Consider the following 22,338-nt stretch of genomic DNA (forward strand, 5'->3'; position numbering starts at 1 on the left):
TACATGTATTTGTATATGTACGCCAGCAGGGTGCAAACAAATCGAAAGCGATTCGTCCCTCAGGAAAGCGGGGAATTTCCATCCTATTCTAAAAATGGAAATTGCAGTAACTTCACGTGAGTCGTGGACCTTACGTTACAAACTCGGCATTTATATTGGACCCACACTTTCGTCGGAGATTATCAAATGAAACGTCTCGAGCTCAGCGTTCAGAAATCAACTTGAACATTCAATGTGTGAATTTCATTGCAAAAGTGCGACTGTGTAGTGACTACAAGTTACAACTTGCAGAATACAAGGCCCAACTTTTTTAAATTGCTGTGGATCTTAACAACAGAAAACAAATCGAAAGGTACGTATCATTCGCTGTTTTGATATCACAAAGAAAGAAATATAATTTAGAATGATTTTTAGTGATCGTCACCATTTTTTCAGCTTGTTCTATTTTCTTAGCTGCTTAGTTCACATCAAATTGTAACTTACGGTCAGTACTGTTTACAGTGTCAATAATCATACTGTCATGTATCAATTATTGTTGCATTTTTTTACAGAAATAGTGTTGCATCAGTTTCTTAATTATTGAAATTTTTTACATCAGGTTTGGACAGAGCATAGCAGTATGCTGGGCAACACTCAAGACGAAACAGACAGCAAACACCACCACGATCACCCCTGTTCACCACTGGTTGCCCTGAGACGTAAACTGCAGAGAGTAATGCCTGGGCACCGGTCACATCGGTCTCGCTCACTGAGCACGGACAGAAAGACCTCAGAGAGTAACAGAGACAGCGCACTTTCCACTTCCTCTGAGGTAAGACTGTAAAATGTTTAAAAAAGGCTTTACCTACATACATAATCATTATACCACTCCCCAGCACGTGTCAAAGTGTACATAGGGCCTATGTACATTATTATGTTTGGCACAGTTGGTCGATCTGCCCAGTCACTTAATCTCTGCACAGTTGGTTAATCTTATTGCATGATTTGTTGTTAATTTTGCCATCAACCGGTCACTGTTTCCTTGTAATTTAGTCGCTGACACTTGTGAATGATTTTTTCAAACCAGTAAAGTTGGAGTATACCCAGTAAGATATTGGACCCAAAAATCTGGAGTGGTATATGTGTGGAGCATGTAGACAACACACATACATGCTTCGTTTTTCTTGTCCCATATGTGGCTGCAATAGAACGTATTCGCAGCGTCCCCAATTTCAGTCGTATTCCTGAAGGTACAGTATAAATTTTAAACCCGTAATGGGATGGTACCAGGTGATTTTGGGGGTCGGAATGAAATCGTAGAATATAGTCTGGTTCTTTGAATTTTATGTTTTTCAATAAATACACTACGTTGGGGAATATAACTAAAATTGGAGACGCCGCTAATACGGTCTATTGAGTTGGAGAGGATCAGCTAATCACGCATAGCCATTAAACAATCTGATAATGGCTGTAGCCATGGTACTTATCGAGTTCTTTGCATATTCAAGCTGCAACCAAGTGATTTGGGTGTGGTCTAACTTGTCCTGAAAGTTACCTGGTCACTTTCATTCTTTCTAGATAGCTGTTACATACTTCGAAAGAAAAAGATTCAAATTTTATATAGTTTTGAACTTTATTTTCTATTCTTAAGAATTAAACTGAAAGTAACAAAATTGTGATTAAAATGAAAGTAACTGTATTCCCAATGAGGATGGATGGAACTTGCTTAAAACTACAAGCTGGTTGTGGTTAAAAATTTAAATCAAATCTGTAAGTGTTACAGCTCATCAATTTCAACCACGGAGAAGAAATTCAAAGATGCAAGAAGCTTTGAGAAATCGAGCTCAAATGCAAGGTTTCAACTCTTTTGCTACTGATAGAAAAGTTGTGGACTTAAAAAGCACTCAATACTGTATTTGTTTCCCTGAATGAAAATTAGCTAAAAAAAAAAGAAAAGAATTTTCTGAACTAGTGCCAGTGGTCTTGTAGAAAAAAAAACAAATCATGATGTCATGTTTCTTACTAGTGTTGTCACGGCAACACTGTTTACATGAACACTGTCATAATAAATCATGGTGAGTCAGTGCAGAGGGTAATTTGGCATAGAAATGATGGCTTTGTCATGAAAGGCAGCCACTCAGTTTTTGATTGTGACATCGCAGGTACAATACGCCTCTGACACTTTCAAAGGCCAAGCTGAAAGGATGTTGTTGGAAATAGGTACCTTGTTCATATCGGCGAGCAAAATCAGCCCAGACCAGTATGAGAAATCCAGACAAACACCCCGTTTAGCGGCATGGACCCCCCCTTCACCCTTGCATTTACAATCAAGCAATCAAGCAAGAAACATCTATACGTCACATCCTTTGCTACATGTACTTGGAATTCATGGTTAGTGATGTCGCAATCACACATTTGCCAGAGGTTTCTGAGTTTTGTTGACTGCATGCATCAGAAGTCAATGGTTGTAGTCATTACAAATGAACACTAAAGAGGATTTCCAGTCACATGATTTTTGATGGTCAGTGTTCAACTTACGCAAAAATATACGCAGAAGCGCACAGGCCTCCGAAGTCTTTCAAAATTCTGGCGTATGTAAAATTGCCAATAGAAATACACAGATTCAAATTGATACAAGTGCCACTAAGAACATGACATGCTTCCTATAATGCCTTTGCCCGTTATGTTAAATCACGTGAAAAACCTCTATAGCAGCTCACTGAAGTGTAACTTAGCACATGTTTGTTTGCCTTGCTTTTCAGTAATGGTGTGGGAAAAATGGATCTTTTCTGTGCATGTGGGAGGGGAGGGGTCAGAGGGTGAGGAGGAAGGGATTATCGGACCAAATCGTAATTTGTCATGATTTTTAAAATCAACAACTTTTTTCGGAGCGTAGGATTAGGGTGGTAAGATTAGGATGATAGGTTGATCACTAAGTGTGGCGCCATATTGTTACTCTAAACTCCCCCTTTGCCCCTCATTCCCTCCCCCCTTCCCAACAAATAGGATAATCTGTGAGATATGAACTTTGGGTTCAGTAATAGTGTACCCTTGTGTATGCCTGGTTGAAAAGTTTGTTCAACCCACAGCCCATTTATGTCCTGGGAAATTCCTTGATTGCATCATCTACAAACTTCCAGTCACTGAGAAGAGTGGCCTGCAGGGTTGAGGGTGTTGGCTCCTTGCCCACACCGCATGCCACCCAGAGATGGAGTCTCTGTCCTGGTTTTTCTCAGAATTCACAATGGTCTTTCATTCATTGTTCACCACAGTCAAGGTCTAACCAAAGTGGTTGACAAGCTGGGGAGGAAGGCTCCTTGTGACCAATGAGTGTAATCTTTAAACACTATGCCTTAACATGGCACCATCATTGTGAACAGGTGTTTTTTTGGTGGCAAGCAGCACAGCACTGCGAAAGTATAATTGGATAACAAATGCTTGTTTTTAATTTCCAGTATAGATTCAGTTGGTACATGTAGTTCAGAGTTAAGCAAGAGGGAAACTGAGGGGTTTTAATGAAGAAATTGGAATATGTCACACGTATTGTTCATCTTGATCTTTGTGTATTCATTTTCAATTACATCATACATGCACCATTATTGCTACACTGTTACATGCACTTTCTACTTCATTTTTGTATGGCCCGGTACATTCTTTCATTTTAACCTCAAGAATATTCCAGGTTCTGAATGGTTGACAGCAGTCTCCCACTTACCCATGGTCTTCTGTTTGTTGTGCATGGTCATGACATGATGTAACACTGGGGAAATCCCTCCCTGGTTTTCAGCTGCTTGACCGGTTGTCCTCCTGGTGATGAAATCATTGTTTTGTTTTCCCCGCAGCCTTCCTGCGGTATGAAGCTTTCCCTTTTTTCATTCAGTAGCGATCATATCCTTGGCTTAATGTATTTCCCAGAATGAGTTTGCAGTTTTAAGTATTCAGGATTTCAGTCACTCGGAACGTGTCTCTGCACAAGCATCAGTTAACTTTACTGTTAGTCGCTAGCCACAAACTTTCATTTTCATTAGGTATGAACATTTGTTCCTCCCTCCCCACTCACATCAGATTGTTCACCGATTTGTGGTTTTTATGTTGTAGACTGCAGTGTGATGCAATCCTCTGAGCATGAGAATCCATGAAATTTGATTTCATTTTCGCAAGTCACAATCAGGAAGTTCATATACACGTAGCATATTTGGGGTGTGAATTTTCTGGGTTTTCGTATAATCCTTGAAGTAAACCAAAAACTAAAAAAGGTAGTTATTATTTTTTATAGTTTAATTTTTTTTGTTCATAAGGGAAAATTTCATCACATATCAGTTCAACTTTCAATGGTTTGGCAGGTGTTTTTTTCCAGGATGTTTGTTCAGCACATGATTTGCGGAATTTCCAGTAATAAATGTCCCATTTATCTGCCTTTGCATCCTGTACCAGTGCCCTGTGTGGGCATATGGAATATCTGACCTCCACAAGGAAGTAACTTGCTCTTTCAGTTTACAAAGTTGGATGACCTGTAGTGACCTTAGTGGAGTTCAAGGTCTTTGGTGGCGGGAGTGGGGCTGGATGGTGGGGAAATTGTCACCTAAAGTTGTTCAGTTGTGCGAAAAATTAAGGATTCCTTGAATCTGAGGTTTCAGGTGACCATGTTTGCATGAAATACTCAGTTTGATGCGGCCAAACCCCATTTTTTCCCAGAATTTAATTTTCTTCTCTGAAGTTTCAGTGTTGATTCTCAGATTGAACTTTCTGTGGAAGGGTTGAGTCAGAGAAGGGTTATTGATGGAATAAGTAATATTTGTTGTCCCTTTATTAACCCTAACCCTCCTCAATCCTTCACCTGTTGGAGGATTGAGGAGTGTTAGGGTTAAAGTCAATCACTTTGTTAGGTTCAGGCCCTTACCAAGTCCCAGTAGTCTTCTCAGATACTCAAAGAATTTTCTGTTGCCTATGTATGCACAGTAGCCCTTTGAGTCTTTAGCAGGTGATTTAAATGGAAGCTAATTGCGCAATCAGTTTGGGCCAAGTGATGGCCACAAATTGCTGATAGTTCTTGACCCATGCCTCCATCATTCACGAGTATGCCATTCCAAAGTTGAGAAGCATGTGATGTGGACAATTCTATTGGGCAGTAAATGGAAAATTCCAGACTGCAAAGCCAGAGCTAACTGTGCATATTTGCAGACCTGTGCAGTTGCCCTTGGGTCACCTGTGGGGTTTCCCCCTTCATCACATGCAGGGGCTCGTTGAGAGCTTTCTATCAGCAGTACTAGGGATTGCATCATGCACTCTTCCATTGAACTGGTCTGCAAGGGTGAGTGGGTTTGTACTCTGTGGATCTGGAGAGTTCTATTCACTTTGAAGGTCGGTACATGTACGTACATGCATTTGCATGAAAGAATCAAACATGGTCCACGGAGCACCATGCTCTATGGTACCTACATGTGTACCTTAAGCCCGGGTATTAGATTCTCCATTATCCAAAGATTTCTTCAGCCATTGTAGAGACCTCTCCTCGGTGTAGTGTGGTTAAACAGTTTCATAGAGTGGCATTTTCACAGCCTGGTCCTCAAGGTGTCATTGAAATGGCAAACAGCATATGGTAGCTGGTCAGAGATAGAGTCCTGGTGGGATTTGGGATGCCAACTTACCAACTTTAAGTTTGTCCCTTTTGCAGCATATTCCTCTGACTCTCACTAGGTTTGCTCATTGTCTATGTAGTAGTGTGTCAACCCCAAAGAAGCAGTGAAAGTGCCAGGACTTGTGAACGTGGGAGGTGTACCGGCACATGTACATGTATAGAAGTATCTTTGTAGCTTCCGGGTTTCATACATGCAAATTTCCTGTCTTTCACTTCTTCTACTTCTTCAAAAACAAAAAGTGGAATTTGTTGAAAAGGTGTAATGTTTCAAAGACAGTGGAAGATATTGTCAAACCCCTACATCAACGTGATACAAGTCTTCCCCTCCCACCTGACACCCCGTCACCGTACCACCTGGGAGCCACCCACCCCCCCTTTTACTCATTCATATTGCAGTGGGTATGTACATGTACGTACTCTGCTCACACAATATTGCGTGCACTACAGTGCTATATATACCAGAAAGCCAGGAAGCTAACCACATGATGGCTTTCCTGACGGAAGCCGGCATACACGGCACCCAGCTACTCTCTTAGCTGCCTGCAGGGGCGGGTGCATTGCCTTCTTTTGGGAATTCCAAAACCTGAGCCCTGGACCTACATGTACATTTCTTTCAGATCAGAAAAGTGTGGTCAGTGGCGCATTGTGATTCGGAGTACTTGGCAGTTGGTGATGAAATCTCCTTTGTCATTCAGAGGGGAAACTGTTTCACTTTTGGAGTTTTGTTGACTGGTAAATCATCCAAGATCTCCTCCATGTACAGTTTGTTTTGAACCAAGCGATGAGTCAGCCAAAAGACTAATGCAAAGGTTGTTGGGCAAACTACAATGCAGTATCACAACTTGATTGTAAATCTGTGTGGTATTAAAGGATAGTGATGCAGATAAAAATCTGCAAAATCAATAACGATGCTTGGCATTAAAGAGATAATCCTTTTGAAGAAGTTAGTTTTCATTTCCCAGAAACACAGAAGAGAAAAACATCAGACTTAATGCACATGCCAAGATCTCATTTGTAAGACAACTCCAAAAAAAAAAAAAAATTGCAAATGGTTTGAGTTGGTTTCAACCGCAGAGTACCGGTGATGACTCAGTCAAATTGGGGATTCCCTGAGTGTATTTGTCAGCTGTGTTTCCACAGATAAACACAGGTGCAGGTGTTTGGACATATCCAGACAGGAAGACGGCAGGGTTCAAACTATGCTCAGACAGTGGTTCATTGACTTTGAACTGCCGTCAGACTGCAAACTGTACTGTGCCCAAATCATTGAAAACCACCCATAAACAAATGGGGAAAAAAGTGGGATCTAGTGGGTCTACTCAGTTTAGGGTTGGAAGATAAGACCTTTGAATGGGTTCCAGTGTGATGAAAATGACAGTTTAAGGAATTAAATCACAGTTTCACATTTAACTTCAAAAGTTACTATCGAATCTTTACCTTGTGTATTATACTAAAACTAGAGTGTGTTCGGTAAATTCCCTCTTCTTTCTTCTTGAAATGACTCCAGATAATTTCTTTTCACATGAACCTGGCACGGATGTGCACTATTAGGCTGTGCATGTGATAGGAAACACATTCATGTGTTGGTCTGGCCTCGTGACATCTAAAAAGGGCAAACACGGAAAGAGAAACTAACATTCTCTGGTTCCTAGCTGAGCATAAGAAGAGAAAGTCATTTGTAGATCAGCCACTGAATGGCAACAGGAAGTGACATCAGAAGCATACAAGAGGATTAGAATTATGTCCCTGTCGCGTGCTTCCTGCCAACTTGGGTCATTTTAACTTCTGGGTCAAAGCTGGTATTTAAACAGAACGCTGCTTGGGTTTTACCAGTTTCGCGCTGGCAAGTGCACAGACAGCTAGACAACTGTTGAGTTGTAGATTCATCCCCACTGGTACTAGCGTTTGATACACACCTACTTTGCTGATCTTTAACTTTCTGGAATCAGGCCATGAGCCGTGAGCGGGTAGGTCAGTAGCAGGGAGACATCTACCGGTAGCATCCCAAATGCTGTGCTAGTAGTTCTCATTGTATAGGGTACTTATTCTGGCTGCCTCGCTGGAACCATCAACATCAAAGTTGTATGCATGTTCCTTGTGTGCATTTCCAGAATTCTCTTGCATGCACTCGGACATTTTTTTGAAAAGGCGTACATTCTTTATGGGCTGTACGAAGACAACTTTCAAAATGCACAGCTGTGGTAGTAGTGGCTGTAGATAGACCAGTGACGTCAAGTCACTGATCCCAACTCCGTTTTTTGTGCTGGCAACCCTCCGGAATCCTTCGAACCACACCACTGTGTAGAATCTAAATGAATCCCCTTACTACATGTATATGTAAAGTAACAGTGTACGTATACCCTCCTAGAACCCACAAAATCCTACTGGTACATGTAGTTGGAACATTTTGAAGGATTTGCATGAATCAGGGTTAGCATTGTACTGTTTTGAAGTCCCTTAGATACACAAAACCTTTTTTAACTGTATTTTTTTTTCTGTATTCCCGATGCCATACAGGGAAAACCTAAATTTGATTTCTTTTTTCCCATCTTGTTTGTTTTTGCAGGGGTCTGAACTTGAAGTACACGCACAGATGGAGCTGGAAACCATGGCTTGCAGACAGTCCTCAGGCAGTGGCCACGCCTACATACAGAGAGAAACCGTAGCCTTATCAACCGCCAGTAAATGTCTGGGCGATTCAGACAAGGTAAATGTCTTGGCACGCCTGCGGCACTATGACTATAAGGATAAAGGAAGCTTTGGAAGCCCGTGCGGAATTTCAAGAAGCATTTCTTGAAAATCCACACAGCCTTCCGAAGAAGAAATGGCAGCATGCTCAATGGAATTAATATGAAAAAAAAATTAGATCTTTTTTTATTTTTGTCTCTTTTTTTTCCCCCTCCAGATTCCAGAGGACAAAACGATCGTCCACGTCATGTCACGGGAAAGCCAACAAAACGATGGCCTGCTGCAGGTGACCGACCAAGTCATCGGCACGGATACCTCAGGGAAGCCAGTGTACAAAGTGGACTTCAGAGGATGTGTCGGTTGTCCAAACAGTAAGATAATCTTTTCTCCTCTTGTTAATTTTAAATTGAAAGTCTGAAGAAAAATCTCTCTATCCTCCCTGGTTCCCCTCCCATCCCTTCAGTACCTCAGTGAAGGACGATTATGACAAATTTCAAAACAAATGATAACAGGTATATTCAAATAGGATGATATCACTTGATACCTGGAAAGTAATCGTCAAACTTTGTTGCTCCAAATTTTGTCTGAACCTTGTCTTTCTTCCTTGCTCCAATGTTATAAGACAAAATGGCGTACTTCCCTCTGTCGTTGTAGCTTCCTACCCTCCCACCCCAACATTTGCTTTTTGCGGTGAATAATATCAATTGGCCAGATGTCCTTTATAGCTGAAAGTAGTTTGGTCCAAATTGTTTGCCACTGCATTAGTGCCAAAATTTGTCCAACACTGCCTTTGAGTTCAGTTCGGTACTCATTTCCTGGGCAATTTTTTTTTTCTTTTTGACACAGCCGACCTTGTGTGGTACATGGTCAACCCAACTGATTGTGACGAGTGCAAACGTGTGTATCTGCACACGCTCAACCCCGCTGAGCCATCCGCGTCGGCAGCGAGATCAGGGACACCATTGGAGAACTACAGCTACAGGCTTTGCCATTTCAAAGATGGCCAGAATTCCTTCCTTGCAGCACACAAGGCCGGGCAGGTAGGTCCACACCTTCCCAAATTATTGCCAAGAATACAAATTACCCCATATCTATCCCAAATACAAATGTATGATGGCGCCAGGAGACATTAACCAAATCGTAGTGATTTGGTCAAGAATAATAACTGAATAACTCCAGAATCGGCCAGAATGATAGTCCGAGTAGAATCTCCTCCTAACCCAACAACCCCTGTCGGATTTAGGACCAGTCACAGAGATTGTCCTTATTGCACTCAAAGCCTTGACGTACCCTCTTTTGTTGGAGAGCAGAGAATATGCTGTTTGTTCTCCTACACACTGTGAGATTGGGGTGACTTTGGGAAGCCTCTGATCAGAATTCTCAGCAGTTTTCTTCGAATGATCACAACACGACTACAGGAGAATTTTCAAGTGCCAAAAGTTTGTTCGGCTTTGTTCATGTATTCATAATCGAGGCTGTCTTATTGTTTCCTTTTTTTCTTTTTTTGTTTCAAATCCAGGCCAGGTCCAACCAAAAATTTGATGTTGACTGGAGCGGCCTCATAGATGTATGTTATCATCCGACGAAGGGTGGCATGGTCACCCTTCAGGAGAACAGCAACTCTCACAGGGCCATGGACGGGCTGTTCTTTGGGGCCAGCCGGGATGGTGAGGTGCACCTGTTTGGCAAGTCCACCTGCCAGGGGTACTGCATCAACCCCTTCACCCTGTTCTACGTGTACGACGACGTGAGCGGGGAACAGAGCGAGGAATTGAAAAGAACCAACGGGGAAAAGTAGAGAACCGTTCGGAGGGATAAAGTTGTGGGGAGATTCAGAGACCAAGATCTGCCCTGTGAGATACAAAGGAATAGATTTGCTGTTTGTAGACAGCTCAGCTGAGCACAAAGTAGGCCTGTAGTTTCACCACCAGCTTTTTAGCCTAGAAGTTAGATTTGCTAAGCCAAGATTTGCCCAATATCTGCAGCGGGGACCAATGAAACGAGGTCTGAGAACATGTTGGAAATGAAATGAAAATTAGAGTTTCCTACTTTTGGTTGTATAAAAAATTTGTGCGTTTTGAAATCATCCACAAAATGAGACGAGAATAGACCACAGCCATCAATTTGTGAAACCACATGTAATCTTGACCGTAAAGTTTCTGAGAAGAACAGGGCAAACAACTAAATGCTGTACAGTTATATGTGCATACATTAATCATACAAAAGTATACAACTTAAGTCATCAGAATGCTGTAACTATGCAGGGTGAGGCCACATGCAGGCTTCCAGAGTAGAATGTACCAAAATCGCGTGACAAGACTTTATATACAGACAGTTGTTTGGAAAGTTAAAGGTCTGTATCTTTCACTTTGAAGGTTCCCTATGAAAACTTGACCAGGTGTTCCTGAAATCTGGGAAGTAGTTTGGAGACTGAAACTTTCAGCCGTTATTAAAATGCTTTGGAAACACTGAACCTGGAACTACGGTGGCATGTACATGTCTGTAACCAGCCAGTGATGCATGTGAAAAAGCCGAGGTGTGCACAAGCATTTTCACAATCAAAACTCCATAAAGAAATTGGATAATGTTGTCGGTTTCATTTTGGCCTTTAAGTACACAGATGGGGCATAGTACATATCGTGTTATTTACCTCATCCTATGTTACTGTATTCACAGACTAAATATTGATGTACTTTCCGAGAAAGTACAACTGTTGTCTTTTATAAAGACACCCCCATTGATAGCTGTATCTGCCAGTATAGTCTTAAGCTATTTTATTGTAAATTCTGTAGACTTCATAGTCTTTGCATGTTGCCTAGTAATCTCATAGTGAGGTTACCAGCCATTTGACCCTAGACCATTGTGTCAACCTTAGGTTCTGTTCCTGTTTTCTATGATTCATATAGTTTCTTTAAATGCTTAGTTGCCTGTATAGCAGAACTGCTTGTTTATCACATTTTAGCCAAGTTTTATAGCCTTCCATAATTTTTCACCATCGTGTAGTAGGGAAGGTATACTTTACGTTGCGTCATAGTGCCAAAACATGAACAAGAATAAATCAAAACTAACAGAACTCGGTCAGAAAGAATGTCCTCCAATCATGAATTTTATTCTAAAGCCATTCTTGTAACTATTTGGAAACCTTTTTAACTTTTTTGAAAACTTGTTTGATATTTTTAGACTTGATTTCATTGCCTCCACAGGAGATTGAAACTGCATTTATTTTTGAGAAAATTTGTGAAAATCAAAGAAATATATTTCCACACGGAGAAATGTATGACACATCTATTCCATTCTGCTTATGAAAAATTCCATTGTTGACCGTCATTCTGTATATTAATAATTACTTATGTATAGACTTATAAATAGCCACTAGTAGAGAAAAATATGAATATATGGCAGAGGATTTAAAAATACAACTTAGCAGCTTTGTAAAATTTTGCCTCCAGAAGAACATTATTAAAACTGAAACTGTGAAAAAAAGTGAAAAGCTTGATCGAAACACCGTGCAATTATGAATTCTGCGTCCAAGAACAGAGATAAAAAATTAACCATTTTGATAACTTCCTGAATCATTATTTTGCGTCAAATGTCTCCACACGAATTGATTTCAGGAGCCAGAATTCAAAGATCCTCATGCAAACATGCACACGTTGCATTGATAGACTATGAGGACACTGGAAGCAGATGTTAAACTTCACACTAGTCTGTCCATTACTACCTGGTAGACAGCATGGTTGATGTGAAGATCTGCTGGAGAATCTGTGGTATATCCTTGGTATCCAGACACACAAAGCCCCTGCCTGCTGGAAGACTGCGAACAAGTCTATTTGTCCAAGGAACAAAGAAACACTATTAGCAACCATAATTTTGACTGGAAAGCAGCACTTAAAATGATTTTTAAAAAAAGCTCTGATTAAGAGCTTAAGAGCTAATGCAAATTGCAAAGGGCAAGGTCCTAACAAGCTCAAATATTCCTGTGGATTTCGGAAGTGGAAGTTCACTTGTGCTCGATACTTGTACAACCCTGTTTCAGTTTTGGCACATCAGAGGTTACTTTGCAACCTTTTCCTTTCAGTGCAGTCCTAAAGGCTCACTTTCCCACAGGGTTACACATGTGCCTCTCCGTATGTGAAACAACACCATATTAGGCAATCCTGAAATGCTAGCCTGTCATCCGTACACTTTGATAACCCCACAATTTACAAAGTCGCACAAGATATTGCAAAGACACTCACATGTCGGCCTGGTTGCCAAGGGAGCCGATGAATAAAGCGTAAGCATTGACTTGGTCGTCCGCAGTCAGCGTGCGCCCAAAGAGAGCAGGGCTGATGCCGTAACGATCCAGGTTGGCATCACTGAGAACAATCACAAAATACTCGTCGCCCTCTTCCTTGGTGATGGCTTCGATGGCATGCTTGGTCGCTTCCAAAGTGTTGTCTCCGCTCATGCAGAACTGGGCATGTGCATTCATGGTCTGTTGGGCGGAGCAGTTTCTTGAAAGATTTCAGAGGTATTTGAGCTTTCACCCTTGAACACATAATATGAGAAACTTATTTCTAAAAGAATCAGCTAATCCACTGTGCCTACCTTGATAACATCCAATCGTTCCTTGTTGTTTGATGGAATCTTCTTGCTCAAAACAAATGGAATTTCATAGTCGTCCCCTGAGTGCCCGTAGAGTTCATACTGCACAAAAGGAAAATACAAGGAAAATTCTGTTGATGGTCACACAGCAGTCACCATCCCTTTCCAGAAAAGTTGTTTGCCGGGATTTATGGCACAGACTTACGGCAAATTTCTGTTCGTAGCCTTCAAAGGCCTCCATGAGCATGAGGGCACTCTCCATGACTCTCTCCAGGCGTCCGTCATAGCCATTGAATCGATACATGCTGCCGCTGACGTCCACGATCAGTCGCAGCCTTTTCGGTTTCACTTGAGGGCTGCCCAGCTGAAATATGGCACAGAAGAGCTTAGTATGAAGCTGTGTCCATAGCAAAGCTACGGTTTACCGAGAATGCATTACCCCTCTACTGAAACAATTTGCCAAAATGAAGGGTTGCCGACCAAAAAAGTCTAAAATTTTTCACTTTCTTCAGCTCTTTTTTTACCTCTGGATCTTGTTCCCCACGTCTCTTGTAGATGGCCCTCTCACCAGTCAAGCCTTCAATCAATTTAGCCTCGTCAAGGTCCCCGGCCGTCTGATGTTTCATCCACTGTCTCTCCTTACCCTTGGCCTATTGGAGAAAAGAAAAAGACTTAATCACATCAACACTCGTTTGATGACAAAAACCAAAACTGTGTCAACTTGTTCTTCTAAATTTGCAGAATGGCTTGGATTGCCTCTTGGCTTACTTGTAAGCTGTCCAGGATGACACGCAGTGAAGTGACCTGACGTCTGACACCAGCTGAGAAACGCTCGTACATTTCGGCATCAAACTCTGACATCTGGATCTCCTTGAGGCGATCCCTGAAGGCCTTCTGAGCCATTTCCCGAGCAGCAACGAGAACCTGGGGAGGGGGGCAGGAGGATGCAGACAGCAGTAAGAGGGGGGCAGGAGGATGCAGACAGCAGCAAGAGGGGGGCAGGAGGATGCAGACAGCAGTAAGAGGGGGGGCAGGAGGATGCAGACAGCAGTAAGAGGGGGGCAGGAGGATGCAGACAGCAGTAAGAGGGGGGCAGGAGGATGCAGACAGCAGTAAGAGGGGGGGCAGGAGGATGCAGACAGCAGTAAGAGGGGGGCAGGAGGATGCAGACAGCAGCAAGAGGGGGGCAGGAGGATGCAGACAGCAGCAAGAGGGGGGCAGGAGGATGCAGACAGCAGCAAGAGGGGGGCAGGAGGATGCAGACAGCAGCAAGAGGGGGGCAGGAGGATGCAGACAGCAGCAAGAGGGGGGAAGGAGGATGCAGACAGCAGTAAGAGGGGGCAGGAGGACGCAGCCAGCAGCAAGAGGGGGGCAGGAGGATGCAGACAGCAGTAAGAGGGGGGAAGGAGGATGCAGACAGCAGTAAGAGGGGGGCAGGAGGATGCAGACAGCAGCAAGAGGGGGGCAGGAGGACGCAGACAGCAGCAAGAGGGGGGAAGGAGGATGCAGACAGCAGTAAGAGGGGGGCAGGAAGATGCAGACAGCAGCAAGAGGGGGGCAGGAGGATGCAGACAGCAGCAAGAGGGGGGCAGGAGGATGCAGACAGCAGCAAGAGGGGGGCAGGAGGATGCAGACAGCAGTAAGAGGGGGGCAGGGGGATGCAGACAGCAGCAAGAGGGGGGCAGGAGGATGCAGACAGCAGCAAGAGGGGGGGCAGGAGGATGCAGACAGCAGCAAGAGGGGGGCAGGAGGATGCAGACAGCAGCAAGAGGGGGGCAGGAGGATGCAGACAGCAGCAAGAGGGGGGCAGGAGGATGCAGACAGCAGTAAGAGGGGGGCAGGAGGATGCAGACAGCAGTAAGAGGGGGGCAGGAGGATGCAGACAGCAGTAAGAGGGGGGCAGGAGGATGCAGACAGCAGCAAGAGGGGGCAGGAGGATGCAGACAGCAGCAAGAGGGGGGCAGGAGGATGCAGACAGCAGCAAGAGGGGGGCAGGAGGATGCAGACAGCAGTAAGAGGGGGGCAGGAAGATGCAGACAGCAGCAAGAGGGGGGCAGGAGGATGCAGACAGCAGCAAGAGGGGGGCAGGAGGATGCAGACAGCAGTAAGAGGGGGGGCAGGAGGATGCAGACAGCAGCAAGAGGGGGGCAGGAGGATGCAGACAGCAGCAAGAGGGGGGCAGGAGGATGCAGACAGCAGTAAGAGGGGGGCAGGAGGATGCAGACAGCAGCAAGAGGGGGGGCAGGAGGATGCAGACAGCAGTAAGAGGGGGGCAGGAGGATGCAGACAGCAGCAAGAGGGGGGCAGGAGGATGCAGACAGCAGCAAGAGGGGGGAAGGAGGATGCAGACAGCAGTAAGAGAGGGGCAGGAGCATGCAGACAGCAGTAAGAGGGGGGAAGGAGGATGCAGACAGCAGTAAGAGGGGGGCAGGAGGATGCAGACAGCAGTAAGAGGGGGGCAGGAGGATGCAGACAGCAGCAAGAGGGGGGCAGGAGGATGCAGACAGCAGCAAGAGGGGGGCAGGAGGATGCAGACAGCAGCAAGAGGGGGCAGGAGGATGCAGACAGCAGCAAGAGGGGGGCAGGAGGATGCAGACAGCAGCAAGAGGGGGGCAGGAGGATGCAGACAGCAGCAAGAGGGGGGCAGGAGGATGCAGACAGCAGTAAGAGGGGGGCAGGAGGATGCAGACAGCAGCAAGAGGGGGGCAGGAGGATGCAGACAGCAGCAAGAGAGGGGCAGGAGGACGCAGACAGCAGCAAGAGAGGGGCAGGAGGATGCAGACAGCAGTAAGAGGGGGGCAGGAGGATGCAGACAGCAGCAAGAGGGGGGCAGGAGGATGCAGACAGCAGCAAGAGGGGGGCAGGAGGATGCAGACAGCAGCAAGAGGGGGCAGGAGGATGCAGACAGCAGCAAGAGGGGGGCAGGAGGATGCAGACAGCAGCAAGAGGGGGGCAGGAGGATGCAGACAGCAGCAAGAGGCGGGCAGGAGGATGCAGACAGCAGTAAGAGGGGGGCAGGAGGATGCAGACAGCAGCAAGAGGGGGGCAGGAGGATGCAGACAGCAGCAAGAGGGGGGCAGGAGGACGCAGACAGCAGTAAGAGGGGGGCAGGAGGACGCAGACAGCAGTAAGAGTTGAGTAACTAATAAAAAGTCTGTCCTAAAAGGTATATTTATATTTTCTAACATTTTTATGACTGAGATTTGGAAGAAAGAAAACCTACCTCAGGTGGTACCATGTCTTTCTGTACCTGTGGTACCTGGGTCACGTCATGGCCTGCATCCAGCCTGTATGGCCCACCAGCCCCGCCCAAACCAGCCGTGCCAACTCCACCTAGGCAGCAAAGGAGGCACATAAAATTAATAAATGCAACAAATCATCTACAATATAACACCCTGTCGTAAAACCGACGTAAAGGCTCAAAACTCTTTCTTCACAGGTCCAAACTTTTGACACCCCCAGAAACAGGGTACATTTCATAAAGTTTAACTCTCGTTCCTGATTGTTTCTTCTTACCAACACCACCTGCCCAAGTGCCTCCACCGACATGCGGCTGATTTCTGGGGTCAATTTTGCCATGTTTGGGTGTAATGTTCTGCAAATCTTGGGTTGTTTCCTTTTCAGTAGTTATCTGAATAACATCAGACGAAAAATATGAAAAGTAACTTTTTTGAAACATTCTTTCAGTTATTCAACAACAAAACTAAAAACAGAATACACAACATAAAATGAGCTTTTCTGATATTAAACTGTTCATCAGCAGTCAATAACATCAAGGATTCAAGGAGCAGTACTGTCAAGTAATTCCAGATTTTTTTGATAAGTCGCATACTTGCAAATGGTGGCCATCTTCCCTCCCGATAAGCTGGTACCACTCATCCAGTGACTTGCCCAACTGGTACGAACCGGTCTCCCACACCCTCACTGTCCCACTGGTGTCCACGGTAACAACATGGCTGCCTCCACTGGGTGCCATGATGACCTTCTGGGAGGAAGTCGAGGCCCAGGGCATATAGCCCTGAACAGAGAAAGTGGGGCTGCAAAATGCAAAGAATTAATTTGAAATTACTCGTTCTTGGTATAAATCACCTGTGAACTCCAACCGTTCTTTTTCAAACTCATTATCATCTTAAAACGTACGACATGCAATTAGCCTTACAAGCAAGATGTCTTTCTCATGGAAAGAACAGAAAAGATAGAAAACTAACTTCAAGAACCGATCATAATGACAACAGACAGGAGATCCCATGCACAAAGTGATGCCGGTGGGATTTCAACCGGAGAATTAAGAGATAACTGCTAGGAAATTGGAAGCATACTGTCTGCAGCATGCTTCATGCCAACTTACCTTGGGACTGGAATATACTTGACTTTATGCTGGGCTAGATCGGCCACTTCAATGTATCCTGCAACATTGGCAGGGGCCTTACCTAAGCAAGATGTACCAAAAGAAATAGAAAGTTCTTCAAGAATGTAAAAAGTTTTGATTTAAAATGTGTCATATATTGACAGGACACTGCATCCTGGTTGCTAATGGGATCGGATCCTTGTAAAGTGAACTTCTGCAGGTTGACTTCCAGGACCCAGACCAAGATGGCCTCCATATACCAAACACTTATTGCCCTAATTTCTGTGCAAAGTAATTTATTCCACTGGCCCCTTACCCTCAGGAAAAACCTCCGCTGGAGTCTCCTGTGGTGGAACAATCCTTGCCACTTGGCTGACTTCTGGTAGGAGACCAGCTGGACCTGGGGCTTCGGCCTCGACCTTTGACCTGCCAACTTTCATGGCAGCCAGGAAGGTGTCGCCTTTAGTGTGGAAGGACTCCTTCTCAACTGGTGTTGGGCCTCGTGGTATGGTGTATATATCAATGGTTGACTGCAGATAGAAAAAGTTGAAAGAATCCCCGTTCAAATTCAATTCCAGCTTGCAAAATAATGCCGATGTCTATTCACGTTCCTATTTTGATATTTTTTGCTGCTAGATTCAAACCTCTACATGGCAAGTCACATTCCTGCTTCTGCTAACCAAGTTAACTCACCATTAATTCTGGAAATCCAACTGCCACAGCTCCATAGTTGCTCTTGTCAGCCAAAATCCTGTTTGGCGAGTCGATGGTTTGACCCACGGCAGCCGAGAGGTCACTGGAGGTCAACCCTTCACTGGAAATCACCAATGTGAGGTCACTCGAGCTGAATACATCTGTATCAGATACTGTCAGGGTAAACATTAAAAAGAAAGATGTTAAACAAGGAAAAACAAAAACAGAAATACTGAAATGTGACAATAGAAGAAGAGTACACATTTCCTGAGACTTTTGATCAGTTCCATTTTGGTTGGTGTGGTACCTGCACTTGATGGCTGGGTCTCAAATATGGTACTGAGCTGGTTGACTGGGGAGCCTGGGTCCGGTCTGCTGAGGAGATATTTTCTGATTGGTAGAAAAAAGATTGAATTCATCAAGAGGCACACAGTAGGCCATGTCTATGGGCGTGCACGCTCTCAGGTATCTTCCTTGCTTAAGTTTTTGACAGTCCTCAATACCAACCAAGGCAACATTATTGATATTAGGACAGTGAAAGGTAATTTAAGCCACAGGTTTTGGCTGTGACTGTGGCTAGCAATAACATTCACAGCAATGGAACCCAGTCAATGGTCTGGTGCCCAACCTACCTTTGGGTCTTTGCCTCTGTGAGCAGCCAGTTGTCGGCCGATGGCATGAACATGGTTTCCAAATGAAACGGCAGCTGCAAGCTGTGGGCTTTGCCATTCAGTAAATCCACAACGTCTAAGCGGTCACTGCATTCCGATACACAGAAATATTACTACAATGGGTGTGGTGTGAATGTTGGCATTGCTAGGGCTGCATCTGAGTCTCTTGTCTAGAGCTAGGTCTAGCTCTTGGCTCCATTGAAATTACATGGAGATGCATGCAGAAAATAGACCTAGCCGTAGCTCTAGAAGCCCGTTTCCGACACGGTCTAAGTATGGACGAGAAATGATGGCAAATGCCTCTGTAAAGCTGGGGTCAATTTGACTGATAAGCCAAGCTAAAGAAATGCACAAATCTTTAACTTATTATCAGTAGATCTACAAGTTTGATTTGGTTTCTTTGACCATGGAATCGAAGTGATGAAGATTCTTCAATTCACTGACCCTTCTCCTTGGTAGAACACCACCACGTTCTTGTCAGCCTGGTCGCTGCACATCCTGTGACTTTTTCCCTCACTGCTGCTGCCAAGACGACGCCCGATGACATCCTTGGCTGTTTCCAGGGGCGAAGTCAGGAAGAGGCGCGAGGTGACTCCATTGCTTGTGTCGATGAGAAGAATGTTGTTATTCTGGGTGTGAGCAACAGAAAAGTGAAAACTATAAAAAAAAGAAAGAAACTGTTCAAAGGTAATGCGAACACTCGTGAAAAAAATGACAAAACAAATTGGTGAGAACATAATCATTAAAAGGACCAAACCATTCATAAACGAACAAGAGTATGATGCAGTTTGGCTCCAAAACTGGTGCATATTAGTGAAATGCCCATATGTATTGCACTGGGGGTTTAACTCTACCGTGGTCCATAAGTGAGTGCTCTTTGAGTTTGGAGAAACAAGCTTTCAGTCAGACTTACAAGCTGTTCGTGAAGCACAACGTGTCCGCCCAACTGTTCCCCAAGACCTGTGATAGCGATGGGCTTTGGGCCAAGTCCAGGGAAGATGTCGTACAAGTCCAGGTAGCGGATGGTCTTGCCATGAGGCTTCATGGAGTACAGGCAGATGGGGTTAGAGGTCAGGACGTGAACTGTGCCAGCAGTGGAGTCTGGCAGGGTGACAGATCAAAAAATGAAAAATGAAAGTTGACAAGGCTTTGTCACAGCTCACATGAGCTAGATTTTCAGTGTTGAAGTAAAGACCTTTCAGGATCGTCACAAGACCTCCAGCCTGAATTAAAGTCACCCGCTATTCAAATGAATTTCAACAAAAGCATTGCTTTAATGTCCACCTTGTCACTTATGATGGGTCTTGTGAATGGTCTCGTGTTTGGTCTTGCAGTGGTCAGATCTTGTGATGGTCTTTACTACAACACTGCTACATGTATTTTACACTTGGTGTCCATTTGTTCCTGTGTGGGTTGGACACAGATTCATTGCTGTAAAATGCCTTGCTGAGGGACACAAGCCAAACTGGCCTCCTCCTTGCTTGCTCAGGACCTACAATCTGACAACTTGAATGGCCACATATCCACAAGAGTTGTGACCATTATCTCACTCACATTTAGAGGCGATCACATCACACACCCTGTTCGTTTCACCCAGTGGTATTTGCCATGATGCAACCAGCTCTGAGAAGCTCAGTGACCTGGCCTCTAGTCTCTCCAAGGGGAACTCACGAACACCAAGATGCACTGGACCCTAAAAAAAGGGAATATATGATGCCCATTATGGCAGATTTCAGGTTAATTCTTTTAGATATCCGCATTAATCTAAACAAATAAAGTTGACGAGCCAATTTTTAGAGTTATCAAGTCAAATATTGACAGTTGTTTGGCAGAGTTTCAAATGAATCGAGTACATTTTGATGTTGCCATGATGATTATCAAAGGAAAATTTTAAGCAAGTTGAAGTTTGTCAGGAATTTTATGGATTTCACAAACTAGTTTTCATTTGTTGACAAGTAAAGACTACTCACTGCATCAGCACTTTGCTCGACAAAATAAACTTGAAAAAAAAAAGATCCTGAAATTGATTGCGTTCAGTATTCCTTGGCAATATCAAGATACATCAGTTAATTTTTCTTCCGTGAGGCCTGAGTTTAAATCAGTAATCCAGGAAAGAACTGGATTCAAATCCTTCACCCATCATGCCCTACCTTGACCCTCAATTTCCTTTCTTCAACAGGACACAGCATCTTGCGACGACTCGACCCCTGACTTCCAAAGTGCCACTGACTTGCCAGTTGGGCAGCGGGCAGTGGAAACCTGATTGAAAACATTGTTCATACTCACTTGGAATCCTCATCTGAATACTACAATTCTACTGAGTTTCAGAGAGCAAATGGGACCCAATCTCATGGCTCTGGTAGGCACAGAATTCCATACTTTCAATCAGCATTCTATGTTTGCTACAATAGCAGAGACTTTTGTGCTTGTCAAGTAACTTGAAGTAAGCACTCAAGTCCTAGTTAATAACAGGTTTTATGGAAGTATGTGGCCTAAGTTATCGGCTTTCCTCGTCCAGGAAATAGGCTGACCTTCAGCAATTGAATTAAACCTGCTATGGTTTAGTGAAGATTCTTTGCTTGAGGTGAGAATAGGCATGAAATTGGATCCAAAACTGGCAAGAAGGCATCGTCATTATTACTATCATCAATTATCGTAACGGTGCTGGGTCAATACAGAAGCATGTGGAATGTTCTACAACAAAAATTAGTGCATGGAGTTAGCAACATCTTGGCTTAAAACATTGAAATCCTTCAAATGACCCCTGATCTCAGGGCAACATTGTACTCTTGGAAAGGGTTCAATCTCCACACCAACCTTTTCATATTTTAGGGGAAAAAGGACACCGAATCAAGATAAGAAAGGCAAATGACAAATGTTTTTTGCTCCAATTCTCATATATTTATTTCATGACCGTCTCCAAGAGTACAACTCCTCCTGTATGATATTTAAATTTCAGAATTACGACCGTAAGTTTAATTAATTGCATTGACAGCAATTTTTTTTCATCAGATTCATCCCATCAACCCTCACAATTACACAAATAATACAATGACTACATCTGAAAACAAAACACACTAAAAATCGATTTATAAATCCTTACAGTTCCTGGTAGGCTTAGAATCTTGAAAGGACTTTCACAATTTCCTGATTTAAAAATTTCTTTCGCTAAGTTTCTATACCTTGTGAACTGACTTAACAACATGTTGCATAGCATCACGACGATTAAATTGTATCAATAAATATGTTCTTCACTCAATCATGCTGGCATAAAGCCGAAGGTAGTCTGCGAAGAAAAGGGCTGGCTTAAAAAACTTCCGCTCTAAATCAACAGTAAAAGAGTTGAACCTTCAGACTGTCCTTGAAAGAATAATCTTGTCACGATGTTCAACATCTACAAGTCTGTGGGAAATGTAGAACTTTAGCAATAATGCACTAAAGCTCCTCCAAAACAAAAACTGAAAATGGGTACTTCATCTGACAAAGAGCCTCATCTTTTACCCTGATTCTCCATTGCCAGCACCTAGGTAGGCCTTCTTCTGTGCACCTAAGCCCATGCACCTAGGCCTTACTCTATCCAACAAGGCCTAGGTGCAAAGAGCAGTAGTTACACCTGAGCCCTTAACACGTTGTACCTAGCCTTGCACCTAGACATTAACCCATCAAACAAGAGCCTTGTTCCTAGACTCCCACTCTTTGCACCTGCACTCTCATGCTTTGCACCTAGGCCCACC

General features: G+C 44.0%; 2 protein-coding genes across 4 annotated transcripts in view; one reads left to right on the forward strand and one right to left on the reverse strand.

The window, feature by feature from the left end:
* Positions 1–11,788, forward strand: LOC110977845 (uncharacterized). Of its 2 annotated transcripts, XM_022232326.2 has the most exons (6): positions 1–352; positions 599–811; positions 8,184–8,324; positions 8,523–8,676; positions 9,152–9,345; positions 9,825–11,788. In XM_022232326.2, the coding sequence occupies exons 2-6, from the start codon at positions 620–622 to the stop codon at positions 10,101–10,103; spliced, it is 960 nt and encodes a 319-aa protein (XP_022088018.2). In that variant the 5' UTR covers positions 1–352; positions 599–619; the 3' UTR covers positions 10,104–11,788. The 2 variants fall into 2 exon arrangements, with proteins under 2 accessions (XP_022088018.2, XP_022088022.2); XM_022232330.2 differs by lacking the exons at positions 1–352; positions 599–811 and adding an exon at positions 7,428–7,584.
* Positions 11,389–22,338, reverse strand: part of vwa8 (von Willebrand factor A domain containing 8) — a 22,433-nt gene continuing 11,483 nt past the window's right edge. For both annotated transcript variants that reach the window (XM_087145721.1, XM_022232323.2), the window contains exons 27-44: positions 20,755–20,863; positions 20,159–20,297; positions 19,518–19,705; positions 19,049–19,233; positions 18,566–18,691; positions 18,241–18,323; positions 17,934–18,106; positions 17,557–17,770; positions 17,241–17,322; positions 16,725–16,929; positions 16,409–16,523; positions 16,116–16,225; positions 13,661–13,816; positions 13,417–13,542; positions 13,098–13,256; positions 12,896–12,994; positions 12,544–12,782; positions 11,389–12,131 (exon numbers count right to left, since the gene is read on the reverse strand). In XM_087145721.1, coding sequence (XP_087001847.1) covers positions 12,023–12,131; positions 12,544–12,782; positions 12,896–12,994; positions 13,098–13,256; positions 13,417–13,542; positions 13,661–13,816; positions 16,116–16,225; positions 16,409–16,523; positions 16,725–16,929; positions 17,241–17,322; positions 17,557–17,770; positions 17,934–18,106; positions 18,241–18,323; positions 18,566–18,691; positions 19,049–19,233; positions 19,518–19,705; positions 20,159–20,297; positions 20,755–20,863 — 2,617 coding nt within the window. In that variant the 3' untranslated portion in view covers positions 11,389–12,022. The remainder of the gene's footprint in view (positions 12,132–12,543; positions 12,783–12,895; positions 12,995–13,097; positions 13,257–13,416; positions 13,543–13,660; positions 13,817–16,115; positions 16,226–16,408; positions 16,524–16,724; positions 16,930–17,240; positions 17,323–17,556; positions 17,771–17,933; positions 18,107–18,240; positions 18,324–18,565; positions 18,692–19,048; positions 19,234–19,517; positions 19,706–20,158; positions 20,298–20,754; positions 20,864–22,338) is intronic.

This window comes from Acanthaster planci, linkage group LG14 (assembly GCF_054643075.1).
Source record: "Acanthaster planci isolate LZ-2023a linkage group LG14, COTS_SCS, whole genome shotgun sequence".
NCBI lineage: Eukaryota > Metazoa > Echinodermata > Asteroidea > Valvatida > Acanthasteridae > Acanthaster > Acanthaster planci.

Excerpts from the sequence above, each read along its gene's own strand:
- LOC110977845 (XM_022232326.2), top strand. The coding sequence starts at position 620 with ATGCTGGGCAACACTCAAGACGAAACAGACAGCAAACACCACCACGAT. Across the intron at positions 812-8,183 it reads CACTTTCCACTTCCTCTGAG|GGGTCTGAACTTGAAGTACA; the intron begins GTAAGACTGTAA and ends TTGTTTTTGCAG. Across the intron at positions 8,677-9,151 it reads ATGTGTCGGTTGTCCAAACA|CCGACCTTGTGTGGTACATG; the intron begins GTAAGATAATCT and ends TTTTTGACACAG.